Source organism: Rhamphochromis longiceps, linkage group LG3 (genome assembly GCF_057381845.1).
Source record: "Rhamphochromis longiceps isolate RC_006_pf linkage group LG3, R_longiceps_female_GT1.1, whole genome shotgun sequence".
NCBI lineage: Eukaryota > Metazoa > Chordata > Actinopteri > Cichliformes > Cichlidae > Rhamphochromis > Rhamphochromis longiceps.
This window is the reverse complement of record NC_140559.1, coordinates 37,688,495-37,708,897: the sequence shown is the minus strand read 5'-3', so window position 1 is coordinate 37,708,897 and position 20,403 is coordinate 37,688,495. Positions and strand designations below refer to the sequence as shown.

General features: G+C 43.6%; 1 protein-coding gene across 5 annotated transcripts in view; it reads right to left on the bottom strand.

The window, feature by feature from the left end:
- The window catches only part of slc12a6 (solute carrier family 12 member 6), a 33,452-nt gene that overhangs the window by 4,286 nt on the left and 8,763 nt on the right, over positions 1-20,403 (bottom strand). For 4 of the 5 annotated variants that reach the window (XM_085396295.1, XM_085396281.1, XM_085396266.1 and 1 more), the window contains exons 3-23: positions 15,485-15,579; positions 14,879-15,007; positions 12,894-13,040; positions 12,756-12,810; positions 10,799-10,929; positions 10,218-10,444; positions 10,015-10,133; positions 9,708-9,896; positions 7,649-7,813; positions 7,103-7,201; positions 5,953-6,010; positions 5,675-5,849; positions 5,034-5,152; positions 4,847-4,945; positions 4,642-4,761; positions 4,344-4,448; positions 3,382-3,550; positions 3,103-3,298; positions 2,850-3,019; positions 2,637-2,768; positions 1,930-2,037 (exon numbers count right to left, since the gene is read on the bottom strand). In XM_085396295.1, the coding sequence (XP_085252421.1) occupies positions 1,930-2,037; positions 2,637-2,768; positions 2,850-3,019; positions 3,103-3,298; positions 3,382-3,550; positions 4,344-4,448; positions 4,642-4,761; positions 4,847-4,945; positions 5,034-5,152; positions 5,675-5,849; positions 5,953-6,010; positions 7,103-7,201; positions 7,649-7,813; positions 9,708-9,896; positions 10,015-10,133; positions 10,218-10,444; positions 10,799-10,929; positions 12,756-12,810; positions 12,894-13,040; positions 14,879-15,007; positions 15,485-15,579 (2,807 nt within the window). Of the gene's footprint in view, positions 1-1,929; positions 2,038-2,636; positions 2,769-2,849; positions 3,020-3,102; positions 3,299-3,381; positions 3,551-4,343; positions 4,449-4,641; positions 4,762-4,846; positions 4,946-5,033; positions 5,153-5,674; positions 5,850-5,952; positions 6,011-7,102; positions 7,202-7,648; positions 7,814-9,707; positions 9,897-10,014; positions 10,134-10,217; positions 10,445-10,798; positions 10,930-12,033; positions 12,080-12,755; positions 12,811-12,893; positions 13,041-14,878; positions 15,008-15,484; positions 15,580-20,403 lie in introns of those variants that run through there. The other variant, XM_085396287.1, reaches the window with a different exon arrangement.

Genomic DNA, 20,403 nt, shown 5'->3' with positions numbered 1-20,403 from the left:
TGATGTTTCCACCCCCATGCTTCACAGTAGGTATGGTGTTCTTGGGATGCAACTCAGTATTCTTCGTCCTCCAAACACGACGAGTTGAGTTTATACCAAAAAGTTCTACTTTGGTTTCATCTGACCACATGACATTCTCCCAATCCTCTGCTGTATCATCCATGTGCTCTCTGGCAAACTTCAGACGGGCCTGGACATGCACTGGCTTCAGCAGCGGGACACGTCTGGCACTGCGGGATTTGATTCCCTGCCGTTGTAGTGTGTTACTGATGGTGACCTTTGTTACTTTGGTCCCAGCTCTCTGCAGGTCATTCACCAGGTCCCCCCGTGTGGTTCTGGGATCTTTGCTCACCGTTCTCATGATCATTTTGACCCCACGGGATGAGATCTTGCGTGGAGCCCCAGATCGAGGGAGATTATCAGTGGTCTTGTATGTCTTCCATTTTCTGATGATTGCTCCCACAGTTGATTTTTTCACACCAAGCTGCTTGCCTATTGTAGATTCACTCTTCCCAGTCTGGTGCAGGTCTACAATACTTTTCCTGGTGTCCTTCGAAAGCTCTTTGGTCTTGGCCATGGCGGAGTTTGGAGTCTGACTGTTTGAGGCTGTGGACAGGTGTCTTTTATACAGATGATGAGTTCAAACAGGTGCCATTCATACAGGTAACGAGTGGGGGACAGAAAAGCTTCTTACAAAAGACGTTACAGGTCTGTGAGAGCCAGAGATTTTCCATGTTTGAGGTGACCAAATACTTATTTTCCACCCTGATTTACGAATAAATTCTTTACAAATCCTACCATGTGAATTCATGGATTTTTTTTTCACATTCTGTCTCTCACAGTTGAAGTGTACCTCTGGTGCAAATTACTGACCTCTGTCATCATTTTAAGTGGGGGAACTTGCACAATCGGTGGCTGACTAAATACTTTTTTGCCCCACTGTAAGTTACTCCTCTGGTCTGAAAAGAGAAGTCACAGCTCACATTTCTAATATATGATTTGTTTTCCTTAAATGCCAGCAGGGGGCGACACCTCCTGACCCTGAGTTCAGCTCACTGTGTAAATTTTGTTTCTAAGAGCGTGAGAGGAGCGTATGCTTGCAGTTTCAGTCCCAGCTTCGTGAAGACACTTCACAAACCGACGGCTGACGTCACGGTGACCACATCGCTTTTTTCCCTCTCAACTCTTCATCTGAAGGGCTCAGCTGCACTCACAGCTGTTCAGAGGGTTTCACTCTTTACTTTGACAGCGTGTCCTGACTGCAGGCTACTCTACAGAGTCTAATCTGCTCTACTTCAGACAGCTGTTGCTTCTCTACTGCGCAAACTTACATCATCAAAACTCCAGCGTACCCTCTGAGGAGATGAGAGGCAAAAGGAGGCGACATGAACGTTTAACAAACATCTCAATGCAAGTTACCGTCTGCAGTGCTTTTTTTTGTCAGTAGCCCGTGTCCCTTACCATGAGTGTTACCCACCAGGATTTCTTTGCTATCACCTCAGTACACTGCACTTTAGTTTCTTTAGCAACCTTTGGACCTTAACACTGAGCTCTTTCTCCTTAAATCTAATTTAATCTGGAAGAAAACTGTGACCTCAAAGACAAAACATGGCGTCTGTACTGGGAACCTGATCTCCACTTTGTTCCAGCTTATTTTTGCAGAACAAAAAATATTATTTTTTATATTTCCTTAAACTCCTGAACTCACAGCTGACCTTGACCTCTAACCTCACCTGAGACCTTGTAGCTCCACCTGCCTCTGGCCTACCATTGTTGCTGCTACTGCTAGGGCTCTCCTGGTGAAAGTGGTGGACAAATGCTTGTTAAGACCCAGCTTGCATAAAGTTTCAAACTCCTAATCAACCCTACACAAACCTGCGGGCATTTTTCACACCACACAAAACCCCGCTGTAAGCTTTCCACACCTACCTCTCTGTCCCGATCAGATTTAGACAGTCGCATCTGTCTGAGCATCTGACACCTCTGCTCCATCATCAGCGTCCTCTCATAGGTATATGCACTGATGTCACTGTCGTGCTGAGAAGAGGTACATGGACATGCTCAGAAGAGGTGAGAAAACAGCTGTTGTAGAGATTAGTGGAAATCAGACTGGAATTTATATTTTACTGAGATCTTAGGTCCACATTTAACCTTATATTCACACAGTGGTTCAGTTTATGCACTTTAAGAACTTCATCCAGTTCAGAATTAACATTACACGCATGTCTTTGCACTGCAGAAGAAAGGGGGAGTGCCCGAAGGGATTTAAAGCAGGTTCTCCTTCTGTCTGTTTTCATGTTTAAAGATTCAATCCACCAGAGGCCTCAACACAAAACTCTGGTGTACTCTGAAGTGCAGAGAGAGACACCTCCTGCTCATAGGCTTAATCATCACAGTAGAATCTCTTTAGTCAAGAAAATGAAAGTATTACCTGTTTATTTTTTATGTAAAAATCTGTGATTCAACAACAACATAAATACGATCTTAAAGGCTGTAAAAAATTATGCATCTACATGTTTCAGCTGGCGAACCAGTGCAGCCATTAAAGGTGAATATTTCAGTCAAAGTGCAAGTGGTCAGACCCGGTAATATGTATATATATATATTATTTTTATTAGGGGTGCAACGATGCGTACCATCTCCACTACTTCCACCTCAGCATCGATGCGTAGCTGATAGGTGAAGGTTAACAAATCCTTCTTCATCTGGATGGAATTATCCTCCATCTGGGCCACTGTGAAGATTCGCATTGAACACTTGCGCCACACCTGGGCAGAGACAGAGCAGAGGGTTCAGCGGAAACTTTAAAGGCTTTGTTAGAGTTTAAGATCAACACTTTGTTTTCTTGCCTTGTGTTGTCGCAGGAGGAAAGGCAGAAGCATCAGCATCCCGCCGTCATGGACGATCCACCACACATCGATGTAGCCCTCTGTGCAGGGCTCGGAGTTGCTAGGGAACAGGGAGATGTTTTTGGGCACCAGAAGCGCAAGGTGGGCCGCTGTGGTCACCCGCACTGTGTCTGAAAGGAGGAAAGAGGGCGTCGTTAGCTTGTTAACTCTGAAACAACCCCATTAACCGCTTTGCTGTCCTCTCTTGACTCACTGATGAAGGTCTTCCAGGACTGTGGGTCCTCGCTTTGCCTCCAGGCGTGAGGCCAGCCCATCACCACAGTGTTGGGTTTCATTCCTCCCAGGCCACTTGACTGGATCATGTGGCTGATCCCATCACGTGGCTTTTGAGCCACGATGCACTGGCAGAAGCCCTTCACGCGCTCCTTATCCATCAGGTGCTTCAGAGTCTGAGGAAAGAAGGATAAAAGGTCCAACTCCACATTATCTGAAAGCAAATACATTTCCACCCATCAATAACAAACGGCCCTACCTGCTCAGCAGCGAGCGCCTCTCCATAGCTCTGCAGGTAGTTCCCGGGGACAACAGTGCCAACAATGGTCAGGCCTTTTCCCGCCTTTAGCTGGCTGGCAAACGTCAGGAGCCGAGGAGACTTGACGTGGGCGTCTTCGTCCAGTTTTAGTAACACCAAAAGCTGAGGCCTGGACACGGACAGACAAGGCGATGAACAAGAGCATGTGTGCGTTAGTGGATTATTCCTAAATATTAGTGACAGCAGAGCCTCAGATTGTCTGTCTTTATGCTGTCTACATTTTTGAATGGGTTTTGAAAACGTCACAGCCAAGTGCTCAGATAAACAAAATAAAAGTAAATGGAGAATTGGTCATCTATAATTCAATGCTAACTTGATAAACATCAGCTGAGGACTGTGAGACATGATGGAAGCGCTGGAAAGGGTAATAAAGAGGCCTTTCATTTAGCCTGATGTGCATCTCCCCAGTTGTGAAACCAAAGCACCACTATGAGGCAACTCATTTTCAGAGTTCGCTCACCCCCTGTCCTCCTGTCTTGATGCAGTTAGTTCAGCTCAGTCAGCATCATTTGAAGCACATAAAGAGACCCAACAAAGTCACACGGAGGCCCCATGGCTGGCTAACATGTCAAAATGTAATTACATAGCAACAAACTGAAATTCAATTTATTTGTGAAAGAAAACCAGTGTCCAGCAACCTGGAGCTCTCCCAGATCTGTTTGAAAGTGACAGTAGTGACCTGCAGTGTTTAATTTACTGATCTGCTATACCTAGTACTGCACACCAAAAGAGACTTGGCACATTAAAATCATCAGATTCTTGTTTATAATGCTAAATGTGACGCAGATTCTGATGATGTCTTGCAGCTTTACTCCCAGCACTGCACGCAAACTTAAGTGCAAACAGTTCATCAACTTCTAACAGGTCAACTTGCATCCTGTGTTTGTGAGACATTTCAATACCTCCAGTTTTTAGTATGCGGTGGTCCTTCTTCCAGCCTCAGCAGAGCATAACGGGCAGCGCTGAGTGACAGACCACGGATCCCATCTCCCCACTCCTTCTCTGCCCTGATACACAACCACACCCAGAAAATATAAGAGAACATACAGGTATATTTATTTATTCACAAACAGTATACACTGTACACTCTTCTGTTCCCCTGAAAATAAAATAAACATGTTAACACGAAACAGACATGTTTACACACCAGTCTGTACATGCACAATCATGTAGAGGGAGTACATCTCCATGGCAACATACCCTTGATACTCAATGTACTTGTAGATCATCCCGGCAATCACCATGGCAACGATTGCGTAGTACCAAGAGGATATGAACATGAGCGCCAGGCAGAAAGTCATCCCCAGAAAGGACAAGCTCCTGGACAGATGAGCAGAGCAGACGTCAGGGTGGGGGGGGGGGAGCGAGAGAGAGAGTGAGTGAGTGAGTGAGTCTTTGGTAGTACCAGTGGTAGTATGAGAAGCGAGGCCTCCAGTTGGGTGTCCTCAGGAGGGTCTGAAGGGCACAGGCCAGGTTCACAAACAGGTAACACATAAGGAAGAACCTGGAAAGAGGGTTGGAGATTCAAACTGAGGTGATGAAGGCAGACTAAATGTGCACATGCACACACATGTAACATAACTGCATCTTACATTGTCAGAATAGGAGCCACCATGTCCAGAGATGCGATGAGAACCCCCAGCTCAGCTATCAGAGCTGTCAGCAGCAGAGCCCACGTAGGTTCCCCGTTAGCTTTCCCGTGGCCAAAGACCTGCCAGAAACACACAGAGTTCAAATATACACACACAGACCCAGCAAATCACACTATGTTTAAGGAAATGGCAAGTACTGCAAATGAAAAAATAAAATCTGAGGGTTGTTATTACATAGAGAGGGGAAGGAGGCAATAGCCTGAGCACTGAGAATCAAAGAAATAATCAAAAGCTTCGGTGAAAGGCAGGAATTGGAGAGAATACAGCATCTCCAGGTAACTACAAATTACACTCAAACTACCTAAATAAATAAACAGAAAACATAAAACACCATCACTTTAAAGCATTTTAAAGCACCACAGTTCCATCAAGGTATTTGCACACTGTCTTCCCCTGCTGCAAGATGTTTCTGTATGCAAGTGGAAAGAACTGAAGTATGCAGCATAAATACATCAGTAATTCAACATCAGTAGGGATTTCTGCTTCATACAGCATCATTAAGTTAATCCTGAGCACAACAAGAATAAAGGAGAAGTGCTTGGACAGTCCCTGTAATTAAACTGAAAACTAGCAGCTCTAACCCGGAGGAAGGGGATGATGTTGTCTTTGGCGATGGCCTGCAGGAGTCGTGGAGCGCCAGTCAAAGACTGGAGGCCCGCGCCACATGTGGAGAAGAAGGACCCGATCACAATGACCCACGGCGAGGGCCAAGCCAAAGTCCCCACCACCAGATTGCCTTTAACTGAATCTCCAAACCTGCAGAAGTAACAACACATGAAGTAGTTTAAGCATCAAAGTCCTTCTGCCTCACATACAACACAACACATGCAAATACAAACACAAGAGCAGGTGTACTGACTTGTCTCTGAGGACCACCCCCTCGATGCAGGCTCCAAACAACACGACATTGCTCAGATCTGGATGAACAGCAGGTCAGGAAAAAAACAAAACAAAACAATACAAAGTACTTTCAGTGCCACGAAAATCGGACTGTGCTGAGAAAATTCGAAGAACTGCCTCTCAGTCATACGCCTCCACTGCCCGGTCGAGATACGCCATCCAGTCTCTGTGGACTCTCCACATAAATCACAACAGCACTCGCCTCAAGGTGCTTTATATTGTAATATAAAGACCCTACAGTAGCACAGATGCCCCCCTATAAACAAGAACCTGAGGACAGTAGGAAGGAAAAACTCCCTTTTAACAGGAAGAAATCTCCACCTCACCCTCAGACACGACCAGTTGAGGGGATGAAGACAGGACAAAAAACACGCTGTGGAAGAGAGCCAGAGATTAACAGTAACTAATAATTAAATGCCGAGTCATGTGCCAACACTCAGAGTGAAAAAGATGAGTGAAGAAGAAACACTGAGTGCGTCACGGGAAGCTCACAACAGCCTAGGACTATTACAGAGTAACTAAGGGAGGATTCAGAGTCACCTGATCCAACCCCAACTATAATTCTTTTTAATTATAATTGTTTTATTTTCAAAAAGAAAGGTTTTAAGTTTTAAAAGCAGAGATAGTGTCTGTCTCCTGGATCAAAACTGGAAGCTGGTTCCATAGAAGAGAGGCCTGACACTGAAGCCTCTGCCTCCCATTCTACCTTTAAATACTTTAGGAACAACAAGTAAGGCTGCAGTCTAAGGGTGAAGTGCTCTAGTGGGGTAACAGCGAGAATGGTGAGCAAACTAAAGGTGAACTTTCGACCTTTGACCTTGATCTTAACCTTGGATTAGCAAATTTCAATCAGTCCACCTTTTAAAAAACAAAAAACACAATTCAAGGTATTCTCAGATGGATGTAAGGATGGACAGACAGCGTGAAAATAAAACAGGTGGACAGACTTAATCCACTAACAACACAACATTATTCTCATTAAATATTTCCATGATCAGCATTTAGGTTAAAAACTTCAGAATTGTGTTGTAGCATCTTAAATTGTGCTTTGAGTTGCTTTTGAATTTGAGTGCATGAAAGTTCAATCAAATTGTCAGATGAAAGGATACAGACTAAAGAGGTGGTGAGGATGGCGAGGATGGTTCCGATGGGGATGGAGCGCTGAGCATCTTTTAAATCCCCCGACCGGTTGGAGCCGGCCATGATTCCTGAGAAACAAAATCATTCAAAGGAAGAGGAGATAAGTGATAACTCAACAGCTTTGTGCTTAAAATATCAACTTTAATGTTACACTGAATATACCACAGTTTTTTAATAAACACCCTCATGAGTGAAATGTGTGATCAATATTTCAAATCAAAGAGAATCCATCTCCATATTTTTTCTTTTTTAAAGTGTTTTCAAGCTAAAAAGTGAAAATAAAGCCAACTGCACAGACACAAACAGAAATCCAAGAATAGATGCCTGACAGGTTTGATCCTGAATCAGCAGCTGCACCGTGAGCGGGAATCAATATCACGCCTACAGCGCTTTTCCTGTCAATGATCCGTTTTCATCACTGAACCAAGCCAATATTAGGTTTAAATTTCTTATATGCTTATATTTCTGAATTAACACTGAATGGAGCCCAGTTAGTATTTTAGGGGCGTCTGTACCTGTGACCGAGGGGAAGAAGATGCCCACGAGCACTGTGAAGGAGGTGGTGATGTCAGCAAACACGTACGGATAGCGATCAGAGGCTGGGTGTGCAACTTGAGAGGTGTGGAGGGATCTTTTCTCCAAAACATCCCCTTTGTGGAGGTATGTACTCCACAGGTTCTCTGTTAAGAGGGAGAAAAAAAAACCCATGTAAGATCAGTCATTGACATTGGCAGAGGATAAACATTCACCTACACATTCACATTTATTTAGATTTAGAGGCCCTAATTAGTGTAGCATTAGTAAGCTGCTATAATATCTGCCTCCGTCTCCTTTGATAAAACATCCTCCAACTGCTGCTTATCCAGGGCTCAGTTGTAGGGGCGACAGCCCTAGCCAAGAAGTCCAAACCTCCCTCTCCATAGCCACTTCTCCACCTTATCCAGGGGGACATTGAGGCATTCTCAGGCCAGCTGAGATGTAATCTCTCCAGCATGCCCTGGGTCTGCCCCGGAGCCTCATTCCGGTATGACGAGCCCAAAACACCTCAGCCAGGAGGCATCTTAGTGAGATGCCTGAACCACCTCAGCTGGATTCTTTCAATGAGGAGTAGTAGTGGCTCTACTCTGAGCCCCTCTTCCATCACTGGACTCTTCACCCTTTCTCTAAGATAGAGTAAAGTCAAAGATTGACCAGTAAACTGTCAGCTTCACGTTTACATAGAGTTCTCTCTTTCCTACAACAGAGCAGTGCAGTGATGTGGTTCATTTGTCGATCTCCCTCTCCCCTCATTCGTGAACAAGACCCCCAAATTACTTAAACTCCTCCACTTGGGGCAGTGGAGGGACTCGTCCTTGACCTGGGGTGACCACTCCACTCTTTTCCACCTGAGGGCCATGGCCTCAGACTTGGACCTTCAAATTCTCATTTCTGTGAGCTGTGAAGCCTTCTGCCTCTCAGCTCTACCTAGAAATTCTGTCCTGTCTGTGATATTATGTTCATTTTATTCATCTAAGATGTTTGGCGTGTTCACATATTGGGGGATAAAAACTGGATTTCTTATCTTTCTCCTTAAAGCACCAACATAACTTCAGACCAGATTGCTTTTAAAGCATTCTGCTGCACCAGGCCAGCTGAGGTCCATTACTGTTACAGAGCACAGTATGTCAGGATTTATTTATGGGCTCAAATTGTGGTCATAAATATTTTGTACTTGTAAATCACGATTTGTATGTGTAAAAAGAATTTGTGTGTGTGTAAAAAAAGATTTGTGTGTGGACTCCATAAAGCACCCCTCCAATAGCCAAACCCACCTGTTCTCTGATTGGATAGTTAAATTTGTGATTGACATAACATTGGCCAATCAGATGAAAGGAAGAAAAACCGGGTCAAAATTCGTACTTGTAACTTGAATGCGCACACACACACACACACACACACACACACACACACACACACACACACACCCTGATTTACAAGTACAAAATATTTATGACCACAATTTGAGCCCATATTTATTTTACTCCTGTTATTCCGTCATTCAGCTGCTCAAGCTAAGTTAATAGCTACAAGGGAAAACATCAATACTAAGTTCTTCCTCTTTTAATCAGGAAGAATCAAGAATACATTTTGAGCCAGAGGGAGAGATACTGGTTACTTATCCTTCTTACAGTCACTTAGCAAAAACAACATTAGCACAACAATTTAACGCCTGTTTAAATGTGACGGTTTAAAGTTTTAATCGATTATATTTTTTTAAATGCACACTCAGTAAATAAGTAATTTCATACTGGTCAGCTATAAGTGAGGTTCTAGCTTTCAGCCAACAACACTAACAGTGCAATCCCAGACTTTCCTGGAACTTCCATGGAGACCACAGACTAAAAAGAAGATGGACACAGCCAGACTTGGCTAATGACCACCCTCATCAGATTTAAAAAACAAACAAACAAAGAGGCAATGGTAAAACACTCAGCTTGGCTTCGTAACAGGTGGATGATATCACATTGGCCGTGTCCATATTTTATATGATCTCTCATTCAGAGAATCACTGCACTCCTCATGCATGCACTCTACCTGATATGGCCCCACTAGTCAGTCCGGGGATCCCTTTAATCTCAGAGAAGTTGTTTGAAGTGAAGTATTCGTCACAGGTGGTGTTGAGCTGTGCGTTATGGCAAAATAACTTCCAAAGATGTGTGGTCTTCTCCACCATCACCTCTGGGACATGGCTGGGGTCAAAAGTGGGGCCCACTGTGCTGTTTTCTATCAGAGAGAGAGAAAAAAAAAAAAAAAACAGTGTTTCAGAAAAACACTGGTGTAACTCAGAGAGACACTCTTACTCCTCATGACTCGTAACAGAAAGAAGGAAATCTGAACCCACCGTTAATCGTGAAGTTGCTGTCTAATTTCTCAGCTGGAACTTTAACCAGGACAGTTTTACTACAGTGGTTGTCAACAACATCATGGGCGTTGATAGTTCTGTTTCCCAGCATGCATACGCTGTGGATGAAAGCCCAGTCAGTCAAAAATGTGACGCATAAATGATCGGTCAGCTCTGTGTTTCTCCAAATAATCAAGACTCACGGAAAATCCGGCACGCTGAAGGCAGAAACCAGCGCTCCGACATAAATGGATAAAATGGAGATGATGACACAGGCCAAGAAGACAGAGGCCAGTTTGTTCACATACTTGACCCCCACGAAAACCAGCAAGGCCATGAAGAGGAGAAAGATGGAGCCGTATATCCTCATGTTGTTCAACATGGCTGCTCCTTCACCTTCAAAGATCGCTGCTCTGGGTGCAATGTACATCTGTCAGAGGGAGAGGGAAGAGAGCAAGAAGCAGGCCTCACTTATCTGAAGGTTCAGTAATATAAGTGTGTTTAGTGCAAATCAGCCAATCAGATGACACATATAAATAATATCAGCCTGTCAATAAAACTGGTCAGCCTCCTTTTGTGTCCCTAACTCAGGTCACATGTTTATTTAAAATAACTGAGCTTATGGGTTTTGTGAGGTCCACATATAGTGAAGGCAATGAGTCGTTGCTACCTCGTATCGGTATAGAGTCACTCAATGATCACAACGTAAGCCTTTACATCCAGAAGAAAGTCTGGAGAACACGATACTAACTGGAACAACAACAAAGCAAACAAAGCAACTCACCAGAAGGATCTCGACAGCTCCCAGGATGTACATGGCTCCAGCGAAGGTTGTGCCCAAGTAGAAGCACAGGCCTACCGCCCCCCCAAACTCTGGACCCAAAGAGCGGCTGATCATGAAGTAGGAACCTCCCGCTGGAGGAGGAGGAAAGAAGCAGGAGGAGGAAGGTGTATGTAAGGGTTGGAGGAAGTGGAAATGAAGAGGGAGAAAGAGGGATGGAAAAAAGTGGGATGAAGACAGAAACAGATTGGAGGGGGGAAAAGAAGGGTGGACAAAGAAAGAGAAAGAGCGGAGGCGGTGGATGGTTAGTAACATTATGATGTTGGGAGGCAAAAGGGGAGAAAAGAGGAGTCATACTATGCTTGTAGAAGTAAGCATAATGTTCTATGTGACACAAATACAGACAGAGCGGGCTTTCATTCAAACGGCATCTGCAAATGCACACGGCAGCAGCTGCTCAGCTCACTCCAAGTGCTGGACCAGGTCGAGCTTAATGCATCCAACCTTCTGACATCAAGCACCAGGCTGTACGTGAATAAGCCAACACTCGGGTAACACAGCCCAGCCCGCATTACGGTAAAATTAACATTGCCCCTACACAACTGCTACTCCAAGTGTGGCAAGGCAAACAGCGGCTATTTGCTGATACCATTTGAACCACATATAACACAAATGAGGCAGTAAGAGCAGATACCAATACTCTGCTGACTGCGAGCATAATTCGGTGTTTGGTTTCCAAACAGCAGCATTGAACATCACACAAAAAGGAACACACAGCAGGGTCGATGTCACAAAAAAATGTAATTGAATATGAATGTGGTAGATTTAGACATATTTAATGTGAGAAGTTCCTGAGTGAGGCCACAAAACCTGCTGGACTTTCAGGTCACTATGTCTGCACAGGCTGAGTGATTTTTAGTGCTGAGCTGTATTTGAGAACCCAAACACACTTTATTACTTGTTCAGCCTGACCTCAGTAAACCCCACACACACACACACACACACAAACACACACACACACACACACACACACGCTACCATCTGAGAATAGAAAGCATGACAGCTGGAAGCTGGTGAGACAGAGCGTGGGGTAAAATGCCTGATGAGAGTCAGAACTTGTTAGATTAATTTTCTACTTTACAGAGGTTTTCTCGTTCTACATTCAATTATCAAACTGTGCCATGCTTGTTGGAAAATAAGTCAGTTAATCAAACTACTCTGACACTCAGGATATTCGCCTCGAGGCATTTCGGCGAGAGAAAAGGTCAATGGCAGATAAATATTCTAGGTTTTTAATGAAGGCACAGACAGAGAGGGAGAGCAGACAGAGGGAGAGACGGGACACAGAAATAACACTCGTTAGCAAAACGTCGTCAGCGCGCCCAAAGCTGGAAAATGAGAAGGACAACCGGGAAAGACAAACTACAAAAGTCAACACAACATCCACAGAGGCCACCAGACTCAGTCCACTGCAAAGTGTCCACATAAAAATGTGATTTATTGTGGAAATACACTTCAATTCAGAGACACTGAAGCAGACAACACAGAGGTGACCCTAAACTCAGCACCCTGCTGGATTTATAGCTTTTTGTAAAGAGTGCATTTTCTTTCTTTGCGTAAATAAATTACAGGATGAATAATATGAAGTTAAGAAATAAGTTACATTCATTATGTAAAGTTAATCTATGTAAATCACTTTGGGTAAATCTTAATCTAATAGATTAACAGTACCCATTGTGCTCTTCATACTGGTTCTAAGTGTGGATAAATGGGAAGGAAAAAAACATGGAAGAAGAAGAATGAGGAGGGGAGGAAAGAGTAGAGAGAAGAACAAATAAAGGGAAGGAAAGGAGGGAAAAGTAAAGAAGATGAGGAGGAAGAAGCAGAAAGACAAGAAGGAAGGATCTCTGGGCCACTGTGTCCACAGAATGAAGGAAGAAACATAAAGATAAAGGAATACCTGGTACGACTCCATTGGTTGCGATTGCACTCATTGATATGGCGGTCAACATTGTCTGGAGAGGAGAGACGGCAGTGTTTTAGAAAGGTTTCCTGTTTTTGTCTCCTTGGGGCTGCTTGCTAATACTCCAATACTCACACAGCAACAGCACATAAGAACAATACAGAAGGCCTGCAGCACGCCGGCAGTTCCCACCACCCAGGTCAACCGCAGGAACAAGATGACGCCGAAGATGTTCTGCAGACAAGGAAGGTACACGCCCATCAGCGTCCCCATCTGTGGCGACTGGAAGATTACACAGAAGAAAAAAGGTTTAAGCAGAAACAAAATCCAAAGACAGCACGTAATGTTACACTGAGGTGCTCATTTGGAATTTGTTCATTTATTTCAGTCCATCATACTACCTTCATCTGTAAATAAAACGAAACTAAACACATTAAACTGATGTTACATTAAAGGTTAATTCAGACTTTCGATGAACATCATTTTAGCCATTCTTCAACAACTTCATTTGTGTGGGCTCCCCCAGGGTACTCCAGCTTCCTCCCATAGTCCATGTTAGGTTAACTGGTGATTCTAAATTAGCTGTAGGTGTGAATGTGTTTGCCCCTTAACAGCCTCTCACGCCCTCCGACAGATGGGACAGGCTCAAGCCCCACAAGCAAATGCTAAAAACATTAGATTCATCAGAGGAAAGAGGAAGCTAATATTAGATACTGTAATTAGCCAATAAGCTTACATTCTGAATGATCTACATTCTGCTGTAAGCAGACCTTTCATACACTGCAACATGTTTTGACCTGCCACCTGTCCCACTTGGTGATGTGGACTTTGAAGGTTTACCCAAAAAGCAGTACTAATGCCTGGGCCCAATACTCTACAGACAGTCAACCGGAGAAGTTTTCCTATAGAAATGATTTATGCCATGATACTCACACACAAAGTTCAGAAAAAACATCATGTTGTACAAAAACAAGAGTCTAGCTGTATATCATGAGACCTGGAGTGGGTATAAAATGGATTTGGTTGCAGCTTTTAAACAGAGCCTAAATGTCTTACTGCTAGCTCAAAAATGGTTCAAAACTGCTGGAAAACAAACAAACAAAAAAATCCCTCAAATCCATGTTTATGTACTCTGCGGACTCAGACAACTTTCCTGGTATGGTCAAATTGCCTCATTTAGTGGCGGGGCAGATGGCAAATATTTATTCCCATATGTGTCTGATTTTATATGGAATGACCCTAGTGTCCGAAAACCCATGTTTTAGGAAACCCATGTTTTTAACATTTTGTACATCTGCTTGCAGGAAGCACACATACATGGAAACCCATGAATCACTTCTACTCTGGTCCAGTTGGGATTTAACGCTGCTCCTTCTCCATTCAAATGTTTTCTTATCCAAATATTAATCTCTTAAAGCTGGTCTTTAAACTAGCCCTGCTCCACTGTCATCTTTCCAGGTAAGGTCTTGAAATCACTGCACGGCTCCTCCCTGCTGTACCAGACTTATGTTGATGCTTGTACTGAACACACGGTGGGGTCCAGACGGGAGGATTAAACATGTTTTGGTTTAACTTTCCCTGCCGTCTGTTGGCAAATGTGTCCGAGCAATCCGGCAAACGTGCAATTACTCTCAAACCGCCAAAACAGACAGGCAGTTCTTATCTGGGCCAGCCAGCGCCTTATCAGGAAGGATTGGGCTCCACACCAGGGTTACATCCAAACGCAATTTCAGCTGGAGGCAGCGAGTCAGGAGGGCGGCAGAAAGAGTCAGTTTTCTAGGACAGGGCCTCAAAAACTGATGAACAAATGGATGTCTTTATTTTTATTGTTTCAGGTGCAACATATGAACTAGTGACCATGTGAGGATTGTTACTGTCATCCAGATCAACTTTGTACTTACTACACCATTGCTACAACCAGGGCTCATCCTGGTTATGACACTGCAGTAAAAGATCATTGTTCAGCCAGACAAAGTACAGCTGGAATTGTGCACTCCATATGGGCAGATTGCCCAACATGCCTCGCCATCCAGTGAATCTCATTAAAACACTAAAGGGATTTAATGTTTTACGAGGTCACACTTGTGTTTACGTGTGTTTCAAGGTTTATTCGTTTGTACCTTGCTGGGTTTCTTTTTCTCGCCGATGCTCTCGGCCTCTTCATGCTCTTTGGCCCCCTGAGTCAGGTTGGTGTAGTTGACCAGGCGGCTGAGGAGAGAGGACACCTTCGGCCGAGTGTCCATCTCCTCCTGTGGGTAGAGGACGAACAAAAAGAGGAGACAATGAAGTATGGTGGAGCGAGAAAGAGATTAAAACAGATGGAGTAAAGATGGGGCAAATTTAAAAAAAGGAGGAAAGGCATAAATTACTGTGAGGCAGAGATGAAGTAAAGATAGGAGAACAAGTGAAAGAAAGATAAAATGACAACCGGAGAAAGGCAACAGACAGAATGAAAGAAGAGGAGGCAAAGAGGCATACTGAACCGGTAGATAAAGAAGTGGGAGAGAGAAGAAGGAACTCTGTAAGCTATAAAACCTGAAATTATCTACACCCACCAGCCACATGCTGGTTATTCTGGGCTCCAGTTAGCAGACATTCATCAAATAAACAGTCACCATCCTTTTCTATTCTTAGCCCTGTGCTGTATAATAAAACCATAAGAGTGAATACATTATAAGAAAGCAGCAAATACAGCCACTAGAAAGAGTGGCTGAAATGTTTTGTACCTCAAACAAGGCCAGGTTTTTGTCGTAGAAGTCGTCATCGTCCACCTGATGATTGCTGTTGATGTACACACTGGAGGTTTTCGAATTTCCCTCACCTAGCCAATAAAAGAAAGACAGAGAGAGAAATAATAAACAAAGGGAAAGAAAAGGAAAGGATGATGCAGCACGAATATGACTGAGCACAAAGGAAGCCTTTTTTTTTTTAAATCGCTGTCATCATGGCTCGGTGGTGTCGACTTTCAGCTGTTTCCCTCACAGACACAGTTTGATGCAGCGACCCCGTGTCGCTGGCTCGGTTCCTCCCGCCGGTGCAGACCGCTGCATCGGCAGCACCTGAGTCAGCAGCATCACTTCCCCCTCCCTGCTACGCCACACTCACGCTAACAGCAGCCAAGGGTCACACGCTTCACAGAAGGGCACTCAGAAGAAAACCAGAGACTGAGGGATGAGACAAGTTTTCCCTTCTTGTGTAACATTCCAATAGCAAAATAAATAATAACGGTGTGGATTCCCCTTAAATACATGTAAAGTTACCCCAAACTGAAATAATAACAATAAATAAATAACAAATCTTCCTATATTTACTTCATTTTCCTGTAAACACAGCAAACTTCCACCTCTTCACACCTGTAAAAACTGTGGTGCGGCCGGGGGGGGGGGGGGGGGGGGGGGGGGGTTTGAGAGCATGATTCATTTTCAGTGTTTACTCTATGAATGAGTTCACACTAGCTGGTGAATCTAAAACTGCCTCAGCAGCTTTCACTGTCTATTTTAGAACATCGGCTGGTTACGTGCCAAAGAAAAAATGAATCAACGATCCCTGGGAGGAAATAAAGAAAAAAAAAAGCCAGCATTTGTGTGGTGGGTGGTAACTTCCCATCCTGTTCGCAGTGCTACATTTGGCCAAAGATACCGAGTGTGATACTGACTCAACACAGGCAAAACCTCACTCCTAACAATCAACAGCTGAAGCACGATGGCATGCTGGGAGATTTTAACTAACGAGCTAATCAGGTAGCTCGCTCATTTGTTCATAAAACATGTTAACTGGCAGGTCATCTAATGCGTGCTCCTGATTTTCATGATGCTGCTCTTTACACACAGAAACTGAACCATGTCAGATGAACACAGATAAACGTGAATGCGCCACATCTCAACAAGCTCACACTCGCCCGGATAGATTTGAAAATGGCGTTGTCGTCTCCGCGTCCACACTAGCGTTTTCAGTCGTTTTCACAGAGTTGTGCGTCCACATTGAAACGGACGAAAACGCTTACGGTCCAGTACTGTGCATGCGTGAAACGCAAGAAGATTCCACCTGCCTCATTTCTGTCTGCTGTTTCTTTACTTTCTGGCTCTCTGAAACGTCGCAGCAAAATGTCGAGGAAAAGCACCGAGTTTTTAAATGGACTAACAATGAGGTGGAGTTGTTGCTGTGAGTAACACAAAAGTACAAAGTTGCAAAAGCGAGTGAGAATTAAAGAATTTGAAGAAAAGCTATCTGAAGCGTGTACAGACTGATATTCATCTTTAATAGGGCTGTCAAAATTGAGCGCAAACAAAACAACTGCTGTATAATGCCCTCCGCTATCTTAGTTTAATTGGTCACATGACTGCATCACATGACTAACATGCGTCATCGTTTTCGAAAGTCTCAGTTTTCGCTGTCCACTCTGCGGTGCATAAGCACCCTCTTCAAATGTATGCGTTTTCGACAGCGTTTTCAAAACGCTGCGTTCTCCTTTGGGGAAAACGGCGTCTCAGTGTGGATGGGAGGCCAAAACGATGTGTTTTCATACAAAACGCATCAGTGTGGATGTAGCCTCAGTATGTTTAGCACTTAACCTGTTAATCAGGACTGTCGAGATTCACACTTTCTATCTGCTCAGGCTGTTGTGGAGAAATCATCTGAACTTTCAGTTTTCACAAGGGGGGAGGGGGGGGGGGGGGCGTTTAGATTTGCATTCTTTGGCTCGACTACATGAGCTCTGCATAATCAAGATTTCAGTTATAATCTTGAACACACTTCTTTAAGCCAACATTATTGGGATTCTGATTGGTTGGCCCTCACAAACAGGTTTGAACAGCAGGTTTACACAGTAAACTGTGACATCATACAAAGCCAAACTGAAACCAGCATCTAGGGCAGTCTGAAGTCTGAGCTTTTGGCTCACAGGGACCAATTAGGACATATTTAACATAGCGATCCACCATCAAGACAGGATACCTACTCACACTGTGTGCCTTCTTAAAAAAATAAACTCTTTTTAAATGTGCAAAATCATTTGACTGACAGTCAGCATCAGAGCTGAGAGCATCGGGGAAACTACCTGCTTCCATGTGGTTAGTTTTGTTGTTGCGTCATTTGTGAGACCAGCCTTGGTGTGCACAGCTTACAGATGATGCTGCTCTTTTTAAAAAAGTTCAGTGATTCAGACAACAACATGTGACTCAGGTCAGACACTTCTCAACCGAACAGCCAACTCGGCTTACAAATACAGTCCCAAGTTTGTTTTTCCTCAAATATGAAAGTATACATTTCTGTTTCCCCACAAACAGGCTTTATTTGGGTGTGCTGCCAGGTATTTAAACTGCAACCCAAGAAATTGCGTGAGTCATTTAAGATTCTTTTATTTTGAAAGCTTGCTCAGCACTAACCAGTCAGACCCTGCTCTGCCCGTGTCAGCAGGATGTCATTTAGCTGAGTCTCTCAGCAGCAAGTTAATGTTTATGTGCCGTTATGCCAAAATCACTGATGCAGCAGAGCAAAACGAGAACTACTGTCGCAGCCTGCCGTTCCGCCCACGGAGATGCATCTGAACACCAATCCACTATTTATTGTCACCAAGTATGTTACTATTGCAAATAAAATAAACGCTGCAGTTTGACAGTATATTGGTGGATATCCATCGAGTTCTATACGCTCCTATCTACACCAGTACTGATCTGAAAACCTCCTCTTAGCCAAACTAAAAGCTGTCCAGAGACACATGTGAGCTCTTACTGCTGTCCTCTCTGTGCTCAGCTGTTCAACTTCATTCTATAATCCACACCCAGTTCAGCACAGGGGAACACAGCTGTGTGTGTGGCCCCAAGAGGACAGGTCCTCCGCCCACACCTGAGTATGATACTGTCTGTGTGTGTGTGTGTGTGTGTGTGTGTGTGTGTGTGTGTGTGTGTGTGTGTGTGTGTGTGTGTGTGTGTGTGTGAGAGAGAGAACGTACAGTCAGTGGAGCAGAAAGTTACTGGAGCCAGATGTAGCAGTGTGTGGACTATATGCATGCTTCAGTAGGGAACTTTATCGGTGTCAACATTAATGGATCACAGAGTCTATGACCTTTCTGAAAATAACTCTCCACACCTCCTGTCTTTCAGGACTTTGGCTCATTTACTTCTACAACAGCATTTTTCTTCCTCTAACACGCTTGCTCTGCTATTTCTGCACAGACTCACAAACGGCCACCGCAGCATCACTAAAGCTTGACCGAAACTCAAGTCGGGTTAACTGGCTTAATATCTATTTATGGAAGCTTATTAAAGAGCGTGGCACCTGCACAGTCACATCAGTAAAATGGAAGCTGTTTACCATTATCCTCTATTCTTCTGGATTCTTCTGAAAATACACATATCTGTGCATGTGAAGGGGTTTGTGATTAAGGAAAGAAGTGAATCAGTTCAGAACTGATGTGGCTGTATATTTTTTTGTATATTTTTATATATTTTATTTATTGACTCTATTTAATTTGTAAAATATGTGTACACACACACACACACACACACACACACACACACAGAAAAACATTTAGTATACACATCCAGATTTTTTTCCCCCCCCATATACTATTATATATTGTACATATATTTATTAGTTTCAGATTTAGCCATTCGTATATTTTGCCTGTTTACGTTGTTGTATTTTGCACAACTCTGTTGCTTGTGAAGCTCGCACACAAGAATTTCACTCGCATGTGCTGTACCAATGTACCTGCACATGTGATGTGACAATAAAAGTGATTTGATTTGATTTGGCAGTAAGGGAAGTGGAACATGCGCTACAATCACAACAGAATGAAATCCTCTTATTGTTCTCAGTTTCTACTAACCGCAATGATGGTGAAGTTCAACTGTTGCTCAATTGGCTGACTAGCCCTGAGGGGAGCACTCTGGCCTCAAGTTCTCACTTAGAAAAACAAATGGAGAGCTTAACAGCCCAGAGAGCCATAAAACCTATTTAAAAATGCATTTTTCAACTTGAGACATGCATGAGCACATCTCAAGAATCTAAAAATAGCATTTCCCTTTTTATTTCCTAGAAAATGAACAGTCTGGGCAAAAAAAAGCTGTAGAAGACCTTTCTTTGTGTCCGGTGAAAACCAGTCTCACTAGTTCATGTGTGGGAATTTGTTGCATAGGAATTCAGCATTAGTTTTAACATGAGCCATCATAACTAATGTTCCCCTCATGAACCCACGCCCAGCGGGTGCCCTGCTCTTCCTGTTCAAACCAAACTAGCAATTCTGAATTTATTTATTTATTTATTTATTTTATTTTATTTATTTATTTATTTTTGGCCTGTCCCGTTTGGCTCTTTTGCCCTCAGAATTGTTGTCTAAAGGCAAAGAAAGATGCCCAACGGATTTACTTTACCAAACTGACCATCCCAGCCTTGCCGTAATGGTCCATTTGATTCACCTTTTATTGTTTATTTTATTTTCACTTACTGAATACGGGACAGACTTGACTGGGGGAAAGAAGGGGAGAAAGAAAGAGGGAAAGAGAAACAGCTGAGAAGAGGGACGGGGGAGAAGGGCAAAAGACAAAAACCAACAGAACGGGCAGAGAAAAAAAAATGCATATATCAATCACCTGGATCACCTGCTGAGAAAGAAAAAAGAAAGCAAGCAGAAGAGAACAAGAGT